The following is a 20,013-nucleotide window of genomic DNA, read 5'->3' as shown; positions in this document are numbered from 1 at the left end:
TTTATTCAGTTCATAAGATTATGTTTTGTTGTTTACCTTTATATACTTTAACAATATATTTTTTTGTTACAAATTTATTATCCTATTGTTTACATTTAGGTTATTATTCATATTTATAATTTATTTATTTATTCATTTAGGTTATTATTCATATTTTGTTATTTTTGTAATAATTTTTAATGTATTTTTAATTGGTAATTCTAAATTTTTTTTAATGTAGCACTGAAAAGATGGGCCAAGTCAAGACTCGAGAAATTTGCTACTAAAGTATTAAATGCCTTCATTCATATTACATTACTCAAAGATATAAAATATTTTATTGATGATACAATAAAGACATTTCTCTGTACTAAATTGGTTATTTTATAGAATGGATGCCCCGAAAACAACTTCGTCATATATATATATATATATATATATATATATATATATATATATATATATATAATGCTTTTAACATATTTATTATTTCGGATAATTGGATTTACAACTCTATGTCATTATCAGTAAATCTTTAATTTTGAAAATAACACTTTTTTTGTATCTTTCACAATTGTATAATCGCTGAACATTGAATGTTACATCAAAATTATGTTATATTAAATATGTTTTGTCTTTATCTTTACATATTTTTTTTACTTGATACTCTGCCTTCGAAGTATTTATTCATACATTTCAACATCAAAATTTTCAAAGTGTTGCTCTACATAATGCTACAAGAAAAAGATAATATAAAAATGAGTCACTATTAAAAATATGTATAAATACTTTTTACATATCATTGCATATAATATGATATACCTTTTTTATAGAAGTTAATATTGTGTATGTTTAACACACACAAGAATTTGCTTATTACATCATGTATTTGTAATATTGTGCATTTTTATGATTAATCTTATTATTTTATTTGGTCAAAATAATAACAAACATTATATAAAAACTGTAATAATAACAACTCATAAAATATAAGATTTACATATAATCGCATTGAGTTAAAAAGCTGAGAACAAATTGCATTGACTATTCACAAAGTCAAGTCATCACATCACTTTTATTCTATTTTAAATTCAACAAGCTAAAAATAAAAATAATCAAAGATTATAACTCCATAAATAAATTCAATACTTTGGAAACTAATTAATATTTATAAATTATTATTCAAAAATCTAAAAAATCATTAAGTGTCATTCTTTATATTGATTTTAAAATGGCTTCTGGCACAAAAATTAATTCTGAAGTTCGTTTTATATAAATAACAAATACATACGTGAATTGCAAATTCAATAATATTTCATAGTTATAGCAATAATAAATGCAAAAGTGTCAAATTCCCTAAAATCATCAATAAATTTCTCAAAATTATCATATTTATCATTGGATTTGCAATAATTAGTATCTGTTTGCATAAATCTTTCTTGTAAACGAAAACAGCCGTATCTATAAGTATTTTAAAGATTTTTAAACATATTTTTACAGGCTGCGTAATAAACTTGTTTTTATTATTTATTATTAATTACTTTCTTTAATAAATTATAAACCAAAACTATTTTTATACTTCTTGCATATAAATCATAATTTATTAAAGAATTAAAATATAAAGATTGTCATAGCTTTAAGAAAAGCTTGATGATCTAATTTATACATTATACTGCAATCACAAAAACTAATTGCCCAATTAATGTATCACATTTCAATTAAATTTCGATTAACCATAATTCAACATTGTGTATGTGTATTTCAGGATAAATATAAATACATCTAATTTTTTTATTTATATTAGAGATAAAATATATTATACTTTCAAATGTAAAGAATTAACTATTTATACAAAAAGGGCATATATTATTCACTTTGACTTCGAATTAGCAAAAACTTTTAGCATTATTTTATAACATACTTTTAAAGCAAATTTATACAAAAATTCAATACATATATCATACAAACATGATCCATCTAATCATAATTCTATATAATAATTTTGGATGCTTCACTTCATAACATTTATATCAGCAAATATATTAATTACAATTAACAAGGTTCCGAAATTGTATATGTAATGAGTGCATATGCATATTTAAGGCGCATCTCATAAATAATTTATTCTGTATCAATTTTGATTTTGTATTAAGACTATATGCAATGAAGAGATTTGTCATTTGTGAAGAAAGCACGCAATCTTAAAGTATTAAATGCCTTCATTTATATTACATTACTTAAAGATATAAAACAAATATTTTATTTTCTCAATTTATAATTACCCAATGCAGACATGAACACTTTTTGTACTTCATTATTGATGATACAAAATTAAATTTTATAGATCTAACTGTACTTTATACTTGACCCATTATAACTTACTTCTTTGGCAACTTTAATAGCGTTACTTTTTCACATTTAATAGCAGAATTTTCTGCAAAATATTTTTGAGAAATATGCTTTCATTATATATATATATATATATATATATATATATATATATATATATATATATATATATATATATATATATATATATCTATTAGAGTGTCCCTTAATATGGACATTTTTGAATTTCCTTGCTCCCAGGAGCTCAAATGGTACCAAATTGTTAAAAAATAATTCTCTAAAACTTTTAGATAGTGCGCAATTCAATCAAACTTCGTATGGAAATAGCATGGAAAAAATTTTGAAAATTAAAAAAAAAATTTTAGGAATAACTTAGCGACAAATGAATTAAAAGTAAAAATTCGTGTCATTTTTACTGAAAATTCGACGCTCTGCAAAATTTTTGAAAAATTTTTCATGCTATTTTCATACAAAACTTTGATTGAATTGCGCTCTATCTAAAAGACAATATTAAGAGCTAGAACTTTCAGAGAATTGTTTTTTATCAATTTGGAACCATTTGAGCCCTTGGGAGCAAGGAAATTCGAAAATGTCCATATTAAGGGACACCCTAATATACATAAAACATACCTATATATACTTATATGTCTTTACATACAAACATATACAAATATTTATACAAAACCAGAACCAATATTGAACAATCTAAATAAAACATTTGCAAACTGTCAACCAATGACATCTATGCAAGCATATTTGTTGAATATTTCAAAATATTCAAAAAATATCCAAAAAATATGAAACAAAGTAATAATTTTATATATGATCTATTTTATATTTAATATATCTAATTTACAGTAGTTTGTACACAAATAAGATTTTAACTTTGACTTAACTTGAATATAAAATAATTCCATTTAACTTATAATTTTTATTCTTTGTTACAACTAATGTTTAAATCTAATATTGGAGTAAAGACTTTATCTATAATCTCATACAGTGGCTCAGGTTACTTTTATAAGGTAGAGTAAAATAATAAAAAAAAAATTGAGCCATATAAAAAGAAATATGAAAAATATCATTTATTTTGTTCAAATGCTACCTGTTTTGTTACTAATAATATATAAGTTTATAAATATTTGTGATATATTATTATTTGAATTACTGTTTTATTAACAATATTGGATATTTAAAATTTTGATTATTAATTGTATGAATACCAAGCATGAAAGAAATAACATCTAAAACTGATAAGTTCGTGAATTAAAAACATACTAGCGAGACATCTGTGACCATACAACCAAAAAAAAAAGAAAGTAAGGTTTTGTAATATTCCAACAAAACCATCATATTTGAGTAAGAACTATATACAACCAAAGTAACATACAATATTTTTTTAAATAAATAAATAATTTCAAATATATTTAAATGAATGTAGTATATGTCATACAACTAAAAAAATGTTCAAGAAAAGGTAATTTTTAGATGTAATATTACAATAAAAAAATTATCGAATTTAATTTGTTATATATGTTCACTATGAAGTTCCTTTCCCAGTAGTATTATCACCAAAAAATACAGAGATTGATTATTAGTTGATCAATGCAAACTAAACAAAATGGTATTGCTCAAATCATCAATAAAACTGATCAATTCTAAGAATGCATTTGTATTAAGTCATATTTTTATAAAGATAAGCCTCTTGTATTATACCCATAAAACAAAATTTATCAGTGAGTACTAAAAAGCGAAACTATGTAGAAAAAACAATATTTTATGTTACTGGTAACTTTGTAAACCATATTAAAAACAAAGTGATGATAAAGAACTTCTACTTGCATTTTGCGATAGATCTAACATCAAACATAGTTATTCATAAATTAGCCATTCATTTCAAACACATTATTCTCACCGGGATTACCTTAATGTACAGCTCTTAACTATTAGATTATTCAATTAGTATGAATCGGCCTACTAACACCTACCTCCCACACGCTGCGCGATCGTAGACGGTGGTGTCTTGATGTTGATTTCAGCGCCCATGGCGCTATGGTCACGTCACGCGGACGTCTCTTGTTCGCCCCAACCTTCGCTGTCATATTCGCTATCGCTGGCACTGTCACTGTCGCTAAATTCGACAGCGACGCGACGAGCAAGTATAGAAGCGACATCGTGAAAAGCATTGCCACGTTCAACTTCTTTCTGGGATATCTTCTCAACTTTGCGTAGCTTGATGCCTAAAGTATTATTTTTTAATTTTTAAAAAGTTGTTAAGTCAAGTTTTTCTTATTAAATTACAAAGTAATTAGGTTTTACTAAAATAAAACTGATAAATTTTATAAGTGCATCAAATCATTTTTTTTATTATATCATATACTATTTTTTTATTATATCATATACTATTTTTTTATTATATCATATACTATTTTTTTATATATACTATACTACCCAATTCTTGTTTTTAACTGACTTCTTCTTTTTCTTCTAACCTTGATGCTTCTTCTAACTTCTAATTCTATTCTATCTCAAAATCAACGATTCATATTGTACTTAATTTCAATAAGTAATGGGAACTCAAACCGAGTATAGGCAAGTGAGTCAGGCATGCTACTGAGTAGGATATTCCCGCAACAAGTTTCTTTAAATTATTATTGATGATTAAATTATAAAGCCGTCAGTGTTCACTTAAATAAATTCAATAGATTTTACTATATATGAAGTTTAAACGAATTTTTATATTATTTTTATTATATTCATAAACAAGTGAATTTATTATATATTAATTGGGCTTGCACCGAATATTCGGTTACTATTCGGTATTCGGCAAATTCGGCACCTTTTTCAATATTTGGCCGAATACCGAATAGTAACTTACTATTCGGCCGAATACCAATTAATTAAAATCAGAGACACCATTGTTGGTGCTTTATCTCCTATGTGACAAAGAGCTCGCAATGAATCTGTATTTGGAAGTGTTTAGTTTAAAAATATGATAGAAAGAAATAATTTTGCTATTGTATATATATAATGATAAACATTATGGACTTAAATTAACATGTGAAAAACTCTTTTCTGAATATTCAAAGAATACTTTATTGTTATATTTTTGTTATTAAAGATGAATCATTCAATGGCTACACACATGTGTTGTATCTATATACAATAAAGTCATTTATTATATCCAATCTAAGCCTTTTCAAATAAAGAACTATCATAGGCTCTTTATCGCAAAATATACAAACAATATTTTTAATCATTTTTTATTCGCTTTATTATGATTAGCATTCCTAATATATAAGAAATAATATTGAGTTTATTAAAGAAATAATTGGAAATACATTTACATATAAAAAATGCTTTTTTCATGATTTTGCCATATATTTCCCTATCACATGTGGTATTCGGCCAAATAGTATAAATATTGCCAAATATTCCAAATAACAAAGAGTAGCCAAATAGTGGTTGCTTAAATAAAACTTGAATAAACATGTGGCGCGTTAGTAATATGACAATTGCTGATAGTAATTACATTAATACAAACGAGATTAAGCGCCAAAATCTGCCGAATAGTTACCGAATATTCGGTGTTCGGCATTTTGCCGAATATACTATTCGTTGCAAGGCTAATATTAATAAAAGCAATAAAATTTACTTACCAACACCTAAAATAATTAATATTTTTTTACATTAATTATAGAACTAATAATTTGCAAATTTAAACAGTGACTTAAACTTGCACTCTATGTTATATTTCAAGTTATGTTGAACTTACCATCTCTTATAGCCTTGAGCAAGTCATTTCTTGGATCTACAATGGGAGGTAGCATAGACTTCTTTGGCGGACTAAGTTTCGGCGGGCTTCCACCATTATTTAATAACATTTTATTCAAAGGAGGTGGGCTCTTGGTAGCATCACCATTTGCTAAAGTTGTAGCTCCGTCCAATGGCAGTGGAGGCGGAGGCGGCGGTGGGGGTGCTGCTGGGTTCTAAGGTAAAAAATGTAATTATTTTTCTACAAAATAATAACCCAAAAATTAAAACAACGCTATGTATAGCTAGAACATCTTATGATTATTTAAGAATTTAAAAAAATATCATAATGCAACCATACATTTGTTGTATAACCATAATTTTATTACTATTTGTACAAGAATTTATTTAGTATTTTGAATACACACATAAAGATGTATGCTTTAGAAACAAAATAAACAATTATGCATTTATTTGAATAAGCATACCTGTTCTGGAATGGGAGGCGGAGGTGGTAAATCATTCATTTCATTAGCACAATTCAATTGACTTGTAATTGTGTTCAATTGCGAATTTAACTGCGCAAACAAATTAGCATTTTGCTGTGCCAAATGATGATGGGCTGAATTAGTGTTCTGTGTGTGCATCATCATACCAGCTCCAGTTTGAGTATTATTTTGAATGTGATTTCCATGGTACATATTTCCATCTTGATTCATGTTGTTAGTATTGGAAGTCATTGGAGAACCGCTGCGAGAATTAGATTGTGAGTTGCGTGCTAATATGTGCGCTGCAACGCCGTTTATGGGTGCAGGTGGAGACGTCATAGATTCTGGTGGTGGCGGTGGAGGCGGTAAATTATCTCGTCCTAAAAAATTAACAAGATTATTATTTAATATGATCATAATATAATATTAAATGATAATAATCACGTTTCAATGAGATTGTGAAATAACAATCGCATTTTCTTCAAATATTTCTTTTACAACCATTTTGATCTACAGTTTCTACTTACCCCTGGTTGGTGTATTAGCACATGAAACATTTGGCGTGCCCCCACCGCTGCCATTGCTCGGTGGCGCAGGTGGCGGATGCGCCGGCCGTGGCCTTGTGCGGGATGGGGTACCGCCTCCTGCACCATACGCATATAAACTCTCTGAGCTCATCGGCCCCAGCCCCGCACTTTGATAAAGCAACGTTTCATCATACGTTTGACCTGTGCCAGTATACTGCACCGCATAATGATTGTGCTGCGGCGATGGAGGGGCGTTCTGTTGAGCATTTTGCTGTTGCTGCTGCATATGAAGGTGATGTGGGGATGGGGGGTTCATACCATAACCTCCATCCACTGCTTCATTTGCATTGCTGTAACTACGCCTCAACTCAATGGAATTTGGCCTAGGCGGACGATCACCTATAGTCATACCTGTTTTATTTATACATTTATGAAGTTAATTAAATGTTAGGAGTAATGTAATCATATTCAATTAAATTTTTATCACAAAACCTTGTTACAACTTAGTAATACAAGCAAAGTGAACAAATACTTCGTACCAATAAGACCATCATCCCCATATCGAGGATCCACTGCATGCGGTGTCCTATACTGTACATTATGAGGCATAAGCGTTTCACCATGTCCTACCGCTAACTGCCTCTGTCTCTCGCATGTATTGTGTGGTACGCGAACACGTTTCTTATGTCTGCCGCCTCCACCAGCTCCTCCTGCACCATCTGTACGCATTCGATGCGGCTAAAATACCCAAAAGAGCATATTAAAAAGCAATACTAAGCATAATGTAAGGATTTTAATACCTGGTCAATATATTTGTAATTTTCTATTTTCATAATGAAGGATTAAAATTAATATTTGAAGAGTCAAAAAAATTAAATTACCTTCTTGACTTTATCATGCATCATTCTTTCAGTATCTTTTAACATTTCCTGTCTCCATAGTTCAAAGAAGTAATTTGGATCTGTATAGAACTTCAAACCATCTTTCCCATCATCTCGATAACAATTCAATTTGTGTAGAGGAGGCGGTTTATCACAAAGCTATAAAAAATAATCAACGTCAAGAAAATGACAAAACTAATTGATTGATATTATGCTTTTTTTTACTTGATAGGTTTCTAACATAGCTGTAGGCATAGTATCTCTAGAAAATATTTGCTGATCAAACACAACATTGCTTTTGAACGCTTTCCGCATGTGAATATCTTGTAAAGATACTTCTTCGACTGTGCTATCTAGATGATTGACCTGAAAATAAAATAAATTTATAAAATGTTTAATAGAGTACAAAAAGTAACAAAAATATTAATATAATATAAAATTTGCCTTTATAGCCAGTCTATCTATTCGGGCTTGAAGTGAATTTGTCCTCTCACTAATATTTCCAGCTTCTTTTGCTAATTCACCGAACAAATCTTCTGCATGCCGGCTTAAAGAAGAAAGTTGCCTGTGATAATAAAAAGTGTATTTTATTTCAAATTCACAAAATTTCTCATTAAACCTAAAATATGTAAATTTAGTTATCTTACCGGACAGTATTAGCTAGAGTTCCATTAGTTGCTGCTTCAAGTTCAGATGGTAATGGAAAGTCTTCAGGTATAGTGCCCCTGGCCACGTGCACGGGCTCAACAAGACGCTTTGGTATAGGCATCGTTGCTACGACTCTATTTCGGCTTCGCTTCTAATCGATATAACACTTCTTAATTTATGAGCTTTTCACATCCGTCAGGTATTTATGCTTATAAGCCATTCCTCGACTAAAAGAAAGAAATATGTATCCAAATAAATTCGATTAGCAAAAAACAGATTATCATATATTTGTATTTTTGTTGATATTAAATTAAAAACTTTACATTAGAGAAACGTGAATTTTAATGTGCATAACAGACCAAAGCATTTTTATAACGAATTGTGTTTAATAAAAATTATTTCAAATAACACGGTACTAAAACCTATTTATTCGGTTTAATGAATAACAAAGTCATTCATATGTAAAGCTGCGCACATACATTTTCAGAGTTTCAAGTAAGTATTATGTTATAATTGTGTCGTATCTCCCATCGATTTTAATTAAAATATATTCCATTTTTATATTCACTGATAGAACTGAAATTTATACACGTGATGAGTAAACATTGCTAAATAATATATGTTAACATACCAAGATTATTGTAAATTAAAATTCCATAGTAAAGTGTTTCTTTCACATTAAAACAAATAATGGGAAAATAAAAAAAATGTTTCATACTTTTACCCTATTTACTAAAAACATCAATGAATAAACCAAATAGCGACATTCGATAAGTATTTAATACTACGATAATTATTGAATTACGTCCATTGCGGAGATTTTGATGAATGCAAAGATTTGCCATTTAGTAAAAGTCATAATACTTTTTGCAAGCATGAACTGATACATTCACAAATATGAGCTAACATAACAAGTACTTATAAATGTATATCATTGATGTGAGCGAGTTCATCAATAAACGTGATGTAATAAATATACGTCTATTATACAGACGAATAGATAGGACGACTCCATAAAGTCGATTTATCGACTTAGATGTTCATAGATACATAACAGAACTGGTTGAAATGTCGGTCATGAAAATTTTTGCACGTGGAAGAACTAAACTAACTAGTACCATCAAGTGATTTATATTTTTATTATGCTACAGCAGTAAAACTTGCATCGTCATTAATTATCTAGATAAAAAGTTAGAGTAACGAGTATATTTATATTTAGCATATTTAAACTAAAATATAATTTTTATACTTATAAGTTTCAAATTGTATTGGAAATTGAATTAAAATAAAATACCCGTTAAAATAGAGTTTCGTAATATATATATATATATATATATATATATATATATATATATATATATATATATATATATATATATATGTATTTTTTTTTCATATATGTTAATTGATTTATTTAGAATATTAATAAAATTCATTGAGACGCCCAAAAACATAAAATATACTTAATTATATATATACTTAATCATGCTTGTTTATATACATACAAACATATATATATATATATACATAAATATATAAATTTATTTATACAAGCCAGGCATTCCATATATAAAGGATATGCCGCATAAAAATCAATATTCTAGTCTGTTTGCCTTTGTGATTCATCCTTACATAATACATCTGAGAGAGGCGTTAACGTACATTTCAGTCGCGGATACCGTAATTTATATAATGAAATCTTACTTCCCCAACATATATAATATGTAAAAATTATACACATTTAATTATTTTCATCTCTATTCAAGATCAAACTAGTGGTACATGGCATCGTTCCAGCAAGGAAAATCGGTGGAACTTCCGGCACACAAACTTTAAAATTTTTAAAAAAGCTTAATTTTTTTTAAAAAAACTGAAAAAATTAGATATTCGAGAATGTTAAAATTGTTTAAGAAAATGAACTTTATTGAAAAACTTTATTTTATATATATATATATTTTTTGAAAATTTAGAAAAAAAAATTCAATGCGACCGCGTTGTTTTAGAGATGACATATCAAAGCGCGTAAGCGGCCGCGTTGCAGTCTAACAAGCATTATATATCTTGGTACTTTGTTTCGCCAATACAAGTAAAATGTTTTTTGAATTCTCTCAAAAACTAAAATGCTATTTTTGATACTTTTTACCCCGTATCTTTGAGACGGCTGTATTGGTTGATGCGTGTCCTAGAAACCGTCGATGAAATATTGCACACACCGCACACGCACACATACATCATAAACCTACCTACATATGGATTATAAGATCTATGGCAAACATCAATTTTTTCTAACTAATTGTAGGATAAGCCAAAATGTTCATCAGGCTTTGAAACGTAAAGATATGTGAAAATCTTCATTTTCGTTTTTTTGTGATTACTATATCTACAGTAAGTTAATAAAATAGTCATCTTTTATAATTTTAATCAACATGTTCACTGAATATGCTCTAATCGTGAAATAAAAAATAATAAAAAGCACGTAAAATGAATATAATGAAAGTTATATATAATAATAAAAGTTTTTTGTAGCTTTCTCATATATTTTGTAATTAAAAATCATCTGTCTTATTTAAAAAAAAGGTCATAGAAATCACATTAAGCTTTGTACAGCATATCACTGCCTTCGTTAAAATGCGATTTAACATCCAGTGAATAATCAACAATATACAAGTGATGACTAAATTCATTGGAAATTCATATTATTAGACGCTATTGCCATGACAGTGCTACTAACTACATTATAACCATGATAGTTCCATTAACTATGCTATAAGATGACATAATTTGCTATTAATGCTGGTGATAATTCAGAATTTACAACAACGCACTTAGGAAAGAAAAGTTAACAGATTCCATCACAAATACATATTTGGATAGTAAAAAAAACAGTAATATAAAAATACCAAACGTTTTCTAGATGATATAAATCGAAAATTACACTCACTTTAAATACGATCAATAAGTTTTTGAGTTCGCGCTGGCGATAAAATTATCACTATAACCTCTTGACGCAAAAACGCATCGATTTGTCGATCATCGATGGCGCAAGTGATAATTTAACCTTAAGAATAGCTGTTAAAAAAATTTTACTAATTTTCTGATAAGAATATTTATTGCTTACTCAGTATCTATATACATTTTCTGATCAGTTAGTTCGGCAATGAATAAATGCCGTCGCTTACTTATTTGTATATTCATAACTTGCAAATATGTTTCTTCAAGGAACCAAATTCGTTTCTTATACAAATGCCTCGAGTTTATTTTAGTATGTTATCTTAAAATTTGTCCCTGACTGACGAGATAAGATATGATAACAGTAGTTCTATGAACCAAGAGTATAGTAATTCAAAACTAAATTTATATACCATCCATCCATCAATTGAGGAATTTTTGCGAATGTGATAAAAACAACAAGTAACGTAGAGCCGAGAATTAAATATTCACTGCGTGACTTTCACGCATAAAATTGTATGCTAATATGAAATCACGATTGAATACTGTTTAGAGATATCAGTAAGCTTTCTGTATCAATAAATATAAAAGAGTATGTGGGTTATAAAAAGGCGTTATTGCAGCAGAACGAGAAAATCAACACCAAATAAAGAGTATAATATAGGTGGGCATTTTCATAACAAATAACACCAACACTTTTTTTTACTACCTAATTCAGATTTCTTCTGTGCAACCTACCATTGTGATTATATGGTAAAATAACAAACTATAATTTATGTATGTATGTAGGATGGACCATTTAAAGTGTAATCATTGGGCAACCCCATTTTGTACCCAAGGCCAAAAGCAGCCAATTACGCGAAATCATTTTCAAAGAAAAGGTGTAACATAACAAACGTTTTTGTTTAAGATGTGCATAAACTAGTTGTAAGTAGCATTTTCCCTTAAGGCAAATTGCATATACTTGTCAATACGTATACGTAATCAAGATTCGAGATTCAGCTCTTTAGGTAAAATGTTCAACTGTTTATTTTGATAATAAAATATTCGATTTCACTGAAAAATAATCAATACAATTTCCAATTGATGTCATTCAAACATGCTTATTATATTCGTAAATGTATAATTTAAATTATTTAGACTACATATGCTCGGCATAGATTCTGATTAAAATCGCAAGGGCAAGGCACAATACCAAATTTTGATTTTTTTTAATTCAACCGTTTATCCTAGACCGAGAATTTTTCGTTATGTCACACTACGAAGTGTATGGTTATGTCATCGTACAAAGTTTCATCAAAAACGACAAAAAATTTTTTTTAACAAATAAATACGAAGAAACGTCCTGGCCTATCTTTACCAAAAAGTAATCACCACAATTCTCAACTAATATCTTTTAAACAGCTTTTGAATTTTTAAAATCGATTCAGGAGTGTGAGAACGAAAAATTTTACACTTTTCTACTAATTATAAGGTATTGGCTCGGCCAGTCGTCGCGTAAAACGCTTTAAAATTATTGAAATCGTTACCATTTTTAAGAGAATATCGACGAAAGGTAAAAAATATATATACTTTGGTATATCTAACAAAAGTTGGGCTAATTCGATTAAAAAAGACTTAAAACGTCGACAAAGAATAAAATCATAACATCGCATTTTCTATCGAAAAAATTAAACTTCTCCTTCGGGAACGTGTATGCATATTCTTAATGGATATTATATAAAAAAAAACTACCAATGCAACTGAAAACATAAAATAATTCTTCAAAATATTGAATTAGAAATTCGATAATTGATGTACAACTTGTAACTTCAAATTTTCAGTAAATCTATGTTTAAAATCAAATCTATTTAATTGTTTTCAATGTAAAGTTGTCGACAAGATAAGGAAGACACTTTGCTCATTCGTTCTAAACAGGAAAATTTTATCCCCAAATTTAGTTCCTGAGTCCTGAGTTCTTATTTTCTGAGTTCTGAGATGTAATATCTAAAATCATTTGATAAACCAATAAAATAATTTAAACGTATATATATATATATATATATATATATATATATATATATATATATATATATATATGAAAAAGTTAATTTTGTTTTCGTTTAAATGTACATATTATATTATGTACATACATAAGAAAGTTTCAATTTCTTAATAAACATTATTTTCGTTGATATATATATATATATATATATATATATATATATATATACATTTACTAATTGTTGATGAAAATAAAACAGAAAATTTACTCACCAAAAACGATCAAATACTTTCTATTAAACACAAAAAGTTAATGCGATAAAGTGACACTACTGCCAATGCGATCGAACAAGATATAAAATGAAAAATATAATTTTCTGATTGTTCGAAGTGTAAAGAAAGTATTTTCCTTCACCCCTCTCTCGTTCTCCATACTATCGCACCGCAAACATATTAACTTTCTTATAATTGTAAAAACAAAATCGGAATCGGACGTGCCAGCCATATAACGTACCCTGTAATGTTTATTAATGAAGGAAAGTATATCGACTGTTTCCCGAAAGCAAGAATTTTACTTTTACGTTCCTCATTTATATAGAAATACTGTCAAATCGAAGTCATCATGTCTGTATTCCGTCTGAATTAAGATTCAGAGGTCAAAGACGATGGCAATTTTTTTTTTAATAATAGGTTGTCAAATATCTCCCTTCCGCCTTTTCGTATTATAAACCAAGAGCAAAAAAGCGGAAGGGAGATATTTGACAACCTAATATTTCTGTAGTACGTATTTTAATAAGCAATATTATTCATAGGTTTTCTCCAAGTCAAGAATACGAATAATGAAAGTTAGAGTATTTATAATAATCTATTTGGAAACATTTAAAACTTTTAGAATATTTCATTGAGGTGCGGAAAGTTTCTGCAATTTGCCATAACCACTAGTTAGTTCAATTTGTCTAATCCTTCGTCGTAACCTATGAATAATATTGCTTATTAAAATACATACTACAGAAATATTAAAAAAAAAATTGCCATCGTCTTTGACCCATAACATACACACACGTATGAATTTATAATAAAATTTATGTATTTTATATGAGGTATATATGGGCAGATTACAATCCGCAAATTTGCAGTATTATCTAAAGTTCTATTGAATATCTTTCTTATATTCTTATTATATGAAAAAAGAAAAACTAGTGGTGCTTGGCATCGTGCCTTAAGGCAAATTGTGGGAACTTCCCGTACCGAAAAATTAATTTTTTAAAAGCTCATAAAATAAAAATTAGTTTCTCACTCTTTGGTCCGTATATCCGAAACGGCTGAACCGACTTTGTCCAAAAGCTAATCATCAGCAGGTGTCCTTATCAATAGGAATCGAATGCTTTTTGAATCATTCAAATCGATTGAGCGGTACTCTCCAAAACATCGACGAAAAACTGTATCCCCACATATGCATACTCACACATACAATCATTTTTGGTATGCCAAAATTTTTTAACGCTCTTGAAACGTAAAGATATGCAAAAATTTTCATTTTTTATTTTTGGACTATTACTATAGCTTGCACTGCGGGACGTTGCAATAATAAAATAAATTAAGTGCACAGCCGTAGGGTAAGTTATTGTAATGGGCCGAAAATCTAAATTGAAAATTTTTACATTTCACGTTTCTAATTTCTAATCACGTTTTCGGGCGCACGGATCATCCAATTTGAATGGTTCAAAAAACATTCGATTCTTATTGATAGGGAGATGAGCTGATTAGTTTTTGGCAAAGGCAGGTCCAGCAGTTACGGAAATAAAGAGCAAAGAGTGCAGAAAATAGAAATCGAGTTTTTGAAAGAACGGTGCATCCGATTTGAATGTTCTAAAAACATTCAATTAGTAATGATTGGCAGAAGTGTTTATCAGATTTTGGCAAAGGCAGGCCAGCCATTTCGAAGATACGGAGCTAAATGTGCAAAAAATGGCAGTTTTTGAGAGAACTAAGCGTCCGATTTAAATGATTCAAAGAACTTTCTGCTTGTCTTAACCCCTTTTAAAATGACGAGCAGAGCCCGCGAGCGATTGCTAGGCCAAAAGTGAATATTACGGGCAAAGCCCGCGTAAGATATTCGGGAAAGAAGCAAATATTACGCATTTCGGGCATGGTCCGGTATGGTGAACACGTATTATAAAATATTTATTCATACGAAACTATAAAACACAAAATTATTTTAGAAAAAATAGTCAAAACGCCACGCCGGCTTGAACAACTTTGGACCGACTTCTTCTAATCTAAATTGTAAGTTAAGGGGTTAACAAAATAATTTATTTTGGAAAAAAAATTTTTGGTTTCAACTTTTTATTTTTTTTTAAATTTTTTTTTGTATATCGAAAATAATTCAGATTTTATTTTTAATTCTGACTATAGTTCTAATATACTTTAAACAAATAATTTCAACTTTGCAATTCAGTTTATATAATTCTTATAAATATTAGACAATATTACAATATTAATAATGATCTATTTGAAAACATACAGTATTCCTCTAACATTTCGTTACGGTACGGGTACGGGTACGGAAAGTTCCAGCAACTTGCCTTAAGGCACGATGCCATTCACCCCACTAGTTTTTTATTTAATTTTGTTCTGCAATCTGCCTTTTTATTAATAATAAGCAGAGACTGCTAACTATAAATATAAACTAGAAGATAGTAGCAACATCCAACTACTAGGTATATAACAGCCGCTGTCTACTAGGTATATAACAGCCGCTTAATTGCATATTAAAAAAATTGGTTATTTTGTCTGCTATTTTGTACAAACATAAAATAATCATAGACAACATCAATAAATAAATGATGAATATGTAATTGAATGAAAACCTGCTAATTATTTATATTAACTCATATCATCGTCACCGCCTGTAACCACAATCTTTTGATCAACAAAACCTATATCACTTAATGACTCGAGTTATAATCTCTAATGCCCTCACAAGGCAACATTCACATACACATGATACAAAAAAATCGGAATAAACAATGTATTGTCACCTTCTAGATATATAATAAACACAAACAAAATTTAACATCGGTCATGATGTGACTCAATTTTTAATCACGTTGCTATAATATAAAAATGTATATTAACATAAATGTTTTTATTAATTTTCAGTCCATATTCAATTATTATAGTTAATATTTACATGGAATAATACGCGAACTGTCGCAATACAAGTTGTTACAACAGTTGTGTACATAGAACAGTCTCCATTGATGGCGCGCAATTATATAACAATAAGCAATGTAGAAATATTTATAAAACGTCCGCATGTTATTGAATAATTCTCTAATTTAGACGCATAAACATAACAGTAAAGTTATTTATTATAAAGAAATTAACATTTTACTTTAACGGGTGATTAAAAACAATAATATCAATCATTGGAGAAAATATTATATATACAACTAACGACTAAATTTCTAGTGAAGTATTTACTCTTTACCATTAACTTTTGAAATCCAAGAACTGAACTCTTTTTTAACACTGGGTTAACGGAATTCCAAATTTGTAATGATATGCTCAAAAAGCCATAGAAATGAGCTAGACTAATTTATGTCGTAAATCATAGTTTCATCCATAGATTTTATATGTAGAACTCTAATTTTGATAAACTTCCCTAATTTTGAAATTCGTATGTGGTATACCAATCTCTACGGAAACCCATCAAATTGAAGGGGTAGCTTATTAGGCAAACAGTGATTATATATTTGCTTCATTTGTACTATTATTCCAAATATTAAATGTAATAGTAACGAGGTCTGAATTTGCTCTGTACTTGTTTATATTGTTTATTTTGTATACAATCAAATCGCAAAAAAAAATCATCGCATCACTCGAAATTTGATGTTTAGATTCATTCGATGTTAGATCAGTAAACGTCAGCATCAGAATTTTGAAAAAGATGTCAAAACGTGTAATACAAATAAAACAAAAAAAGGGCTCGCCTGTAGGTAAGCGGTTAAGAGCGACGGGACCTGAATCAGAGGTCCCGGGTTCGATACCCACTTCGAGAAGCCTGTTGTCAGGCAACGATTTTCACTTGAAAATATAGATAGTAATATGTTTCCAAGTGAAAATAGCGCTTGCCCGGCATTGCTGCACCAATAAAAAGTCAGCCCTATTAGATTAATTCTAATAACAAAAATCATCAAATATGGATGGATTAACCATTGGGTTACCATCTAAAAAATACGAAGTAAGGAGAAGTTTCAGTCCAACAGCTTATAGGACGTAAGGTTCTGATTGCTGTTAAAAATATGATAAAAAAAAACAATAATATGTTTCGTGATATGATGATAACCATTTAAACATTTTATTTTTATGCAAAGTTTTATTATATTATTAGACCGAATTATATTCAACTCAACCTGAGAATAACTTTAAAAGAAAATACGCATTATGTCAATTTGAAGCCCGGTAAACCGATTTTTTTGAAAACAAACGTAAATTTAAGAATGATCTAGATCTAACAGACGGATTGAAGAGCCACAAAGGAATCACAGGCAATGAAATAACCACGTGACTGTTGCATAAATATGCAAGATATGTGAAAAAAATTGCAACTGTGGTGAATGACCTACATCGATAGCACCTTAACGGTAGAAAATGCCTGCTTCTTCACACATCAAATGTCTAATACAATGATCTAATAATGGCGATTTAATACATAATAAGAAGTCACAGATCCACTATGAAAATTTGGAATAAATAAGTCCATAAAAAAGTTTTACAAACGATTTCATTGTTACATATTTATTCTTAAAAGCATGTAGAATCAACAACCCATTTCGAATAAGAATTCAACATTAACATTCAACTACTTTTAATTAAATTAATTTCAGAGATATGTTGGAATTTGGAAGTGTCATCGCACAAATAACAAACAGATATCGAAAATGAATCTTACTTTATAGTATGCAAGGAACAATTAATCAATATCAAGATTAGATAAGAAGTTTGAAATGCAACGCAAATTAATTTATTTTATAAGTGCCGCAAAAACAAATTATGACATGTGGATATACCACAATTTAGGAACATAAACAAGCCGCAATTTGTCTTGGAATTTTTAAATAACAATCTTATGATCTCATAGCTTGGGCCAAACAACGAGCTAATCGTCGATAAGCTAATCGAATATGACACAGAGTCATAAAAACAAATTTTGTTATTTGTTCGTACAAAATATATGCAAAACTATTTATCACGGGCGATTTTCGAACACACATTAACATTCGCGATTATAAATTGGACTTTTATTGTCTTTGGCATGAGCAGCAGCTCCCAAAATGTAAATTCACAAAATATAAAAAACAATGTTCATTAAACTTTTTATACACTGAAACTCGTTATACATTAACACGGCGATTTTCGAGCTATTCAAATATCGCAATATACTCACAATATCTGTGAAACGAATTTTTTTTTTCATATATTTTTTAACAGCAATCAGAACCTTACGTCCTATGAGCTGTTGGGTTGAAACTTCTCCTTACTATTTTCTAGATGGTAACCCAATGGTTAATCCATCCACATTTGATGATTTTTGTTATTAGAATTAATCTAATAGGGCTGACCCTTTATTGGTGCAGCAATGCCGGGCAAGGGCTATTTTCACTTGGAAACATATTGCTATCTATATTTCCAAGTGAAAATCGTTGTCACTTGAAACGAAAATGAATAAACATTTATATATAAAAATAATCTATCATCGTGAAAAAACAAATAACCGAAAAGTCAAATGACAATTCGAAAACGGCATTTAAAGAAGAAAATAATGCATCCCAGAAAGAATTCAGTGAAAATATCTTTACAAGTGCGTTTTTAATAAACCTTGATACAGAAACACAAGCGCAAAAAAAACATTTTACAATATCATAATAATTTCTATTTAAGATTTCACGCATTTCATATTTTTAACCCTCCGTCGGTCGGAGTGGTCTGGCCAGACTTTTTGCGACTTTCAATTTAAAAAAAAAATACTTCTAGTAATCCTATCAACTTGAAATTTCTTGACTTTTCCTAAAATTTTTCTTAGCTATCGATCAATGAAAAAATCAGAACAAAAAATGTACAAAAGGATAATTATAAGAATATTAACTTTTTTATACTTCGAACGGTCGGAGTGGTCTGTCTAGACCACCCATACTTCAGATATTTTCTATTCAAACTGCGTTTTATATATTCTTTGCTATGTGTTGAACATGAATGTTGGCATTTACACGCACATATGAAATGCCTTGAAAAGCTATCAAACTTATTGGTTATCGCAAACATTGAAAATCGGATGAATAATGCGCACATTATCAACAATTTTTCCACCCGTACTGCGATCGAAACTGTTTTTTGGCAAACGTGTAGCCGTAAGTATGCAGTTCAATTGAAATTATATTTTCACTTTGAGTTTTA

The 20,013-nt window shown here is 29.0% G+C and overlaps 1 protein-coding gene across 2 annotated transcripts in view; it reads right to left on the bottom strand.

Moving 5' to 3' along the window:
• Nucleotides 1-4,030: 4,030 nt before the first annotated feature.
• Nucleotides 4,031-20,013, bottom strand: part of LOC113377371 (wiskott-Aldrich syndrome protein family member 2) — a 27,616-nt gene continuing 11,633 nt past the window's right edge. Inside the window, exons 2-10 of one of the 2 annotated variants that reach the window (XM_026617667.1) lie at nucleotides 8,622-8,849; nucleotides 8,419-8,539; nucleotides 8,200-8,340; nucleotides 7,975-8,133; nucleotides 7,633-7,831; nucleotides 7,094-7,504; nucleotides 6,567-6,946; nucleotides 6,101-6,314; nucleotides 4,031-4,565 (exon numbers count right to left, since the gene is read on the bottom strand). In XM_026617667.1, the coding sequence (XP_026473452.1) occupies nucleotides 4,387-4,565; nucleotides 6,101-6,314; nucleotides 6,567-6,946; nucleotides 7,094-7,504; nucleotides 7,633-7,831; nucleotides 7,975-8,133; nucleotides 8,200-8,340; nucleotides 8,419-8,539; nucleotides 8,622-8,743 (1,926 nt within the window). In that variant the 5' untranslated portion in view covers nucleotides 8,744-8,849 and the 3' untranslated portion in view covers nucleotides 4,031-4,386. The remainder of the gene's footprint in view (nucleotides 4,566-6,100; nucleotides 6,315-6,566; nucleotides 6,947-7,093; nucleotides 7,505-7,632; nucleotides 7,832-7,974; nucleotides 8,134-8,199; nucleotides 8,341-8,418; nucleotides 8,540-8,621; nucleotides 8,850-20,013) is intronic. The other variant, XM_026617668.1, reaches the window with a different exon arrangement.

The sequence above is a fragment of the Ctenocephalides felis genome, unplaced genomic scaffold, assembly GCF_003426905.1.
Source record: "Ctenocephalides felis isolate EL2017-DRISC unplaced genomic scaffold, ASM342690v1 CF-g0.4_SCAFFOLD_01886, whole genome shotgun sequence".
In the NCBI taxonomy this organism is placed as follows: Eukaryota; Metazoa; Arthropoda; class Insecta; order Siphonaptera; family Pulicidae; genus Ctenocephalides; species Ctenocephalides felis.
This window is presented reverse-complemented; position numbering and strand designations above follow the sequence as displayed.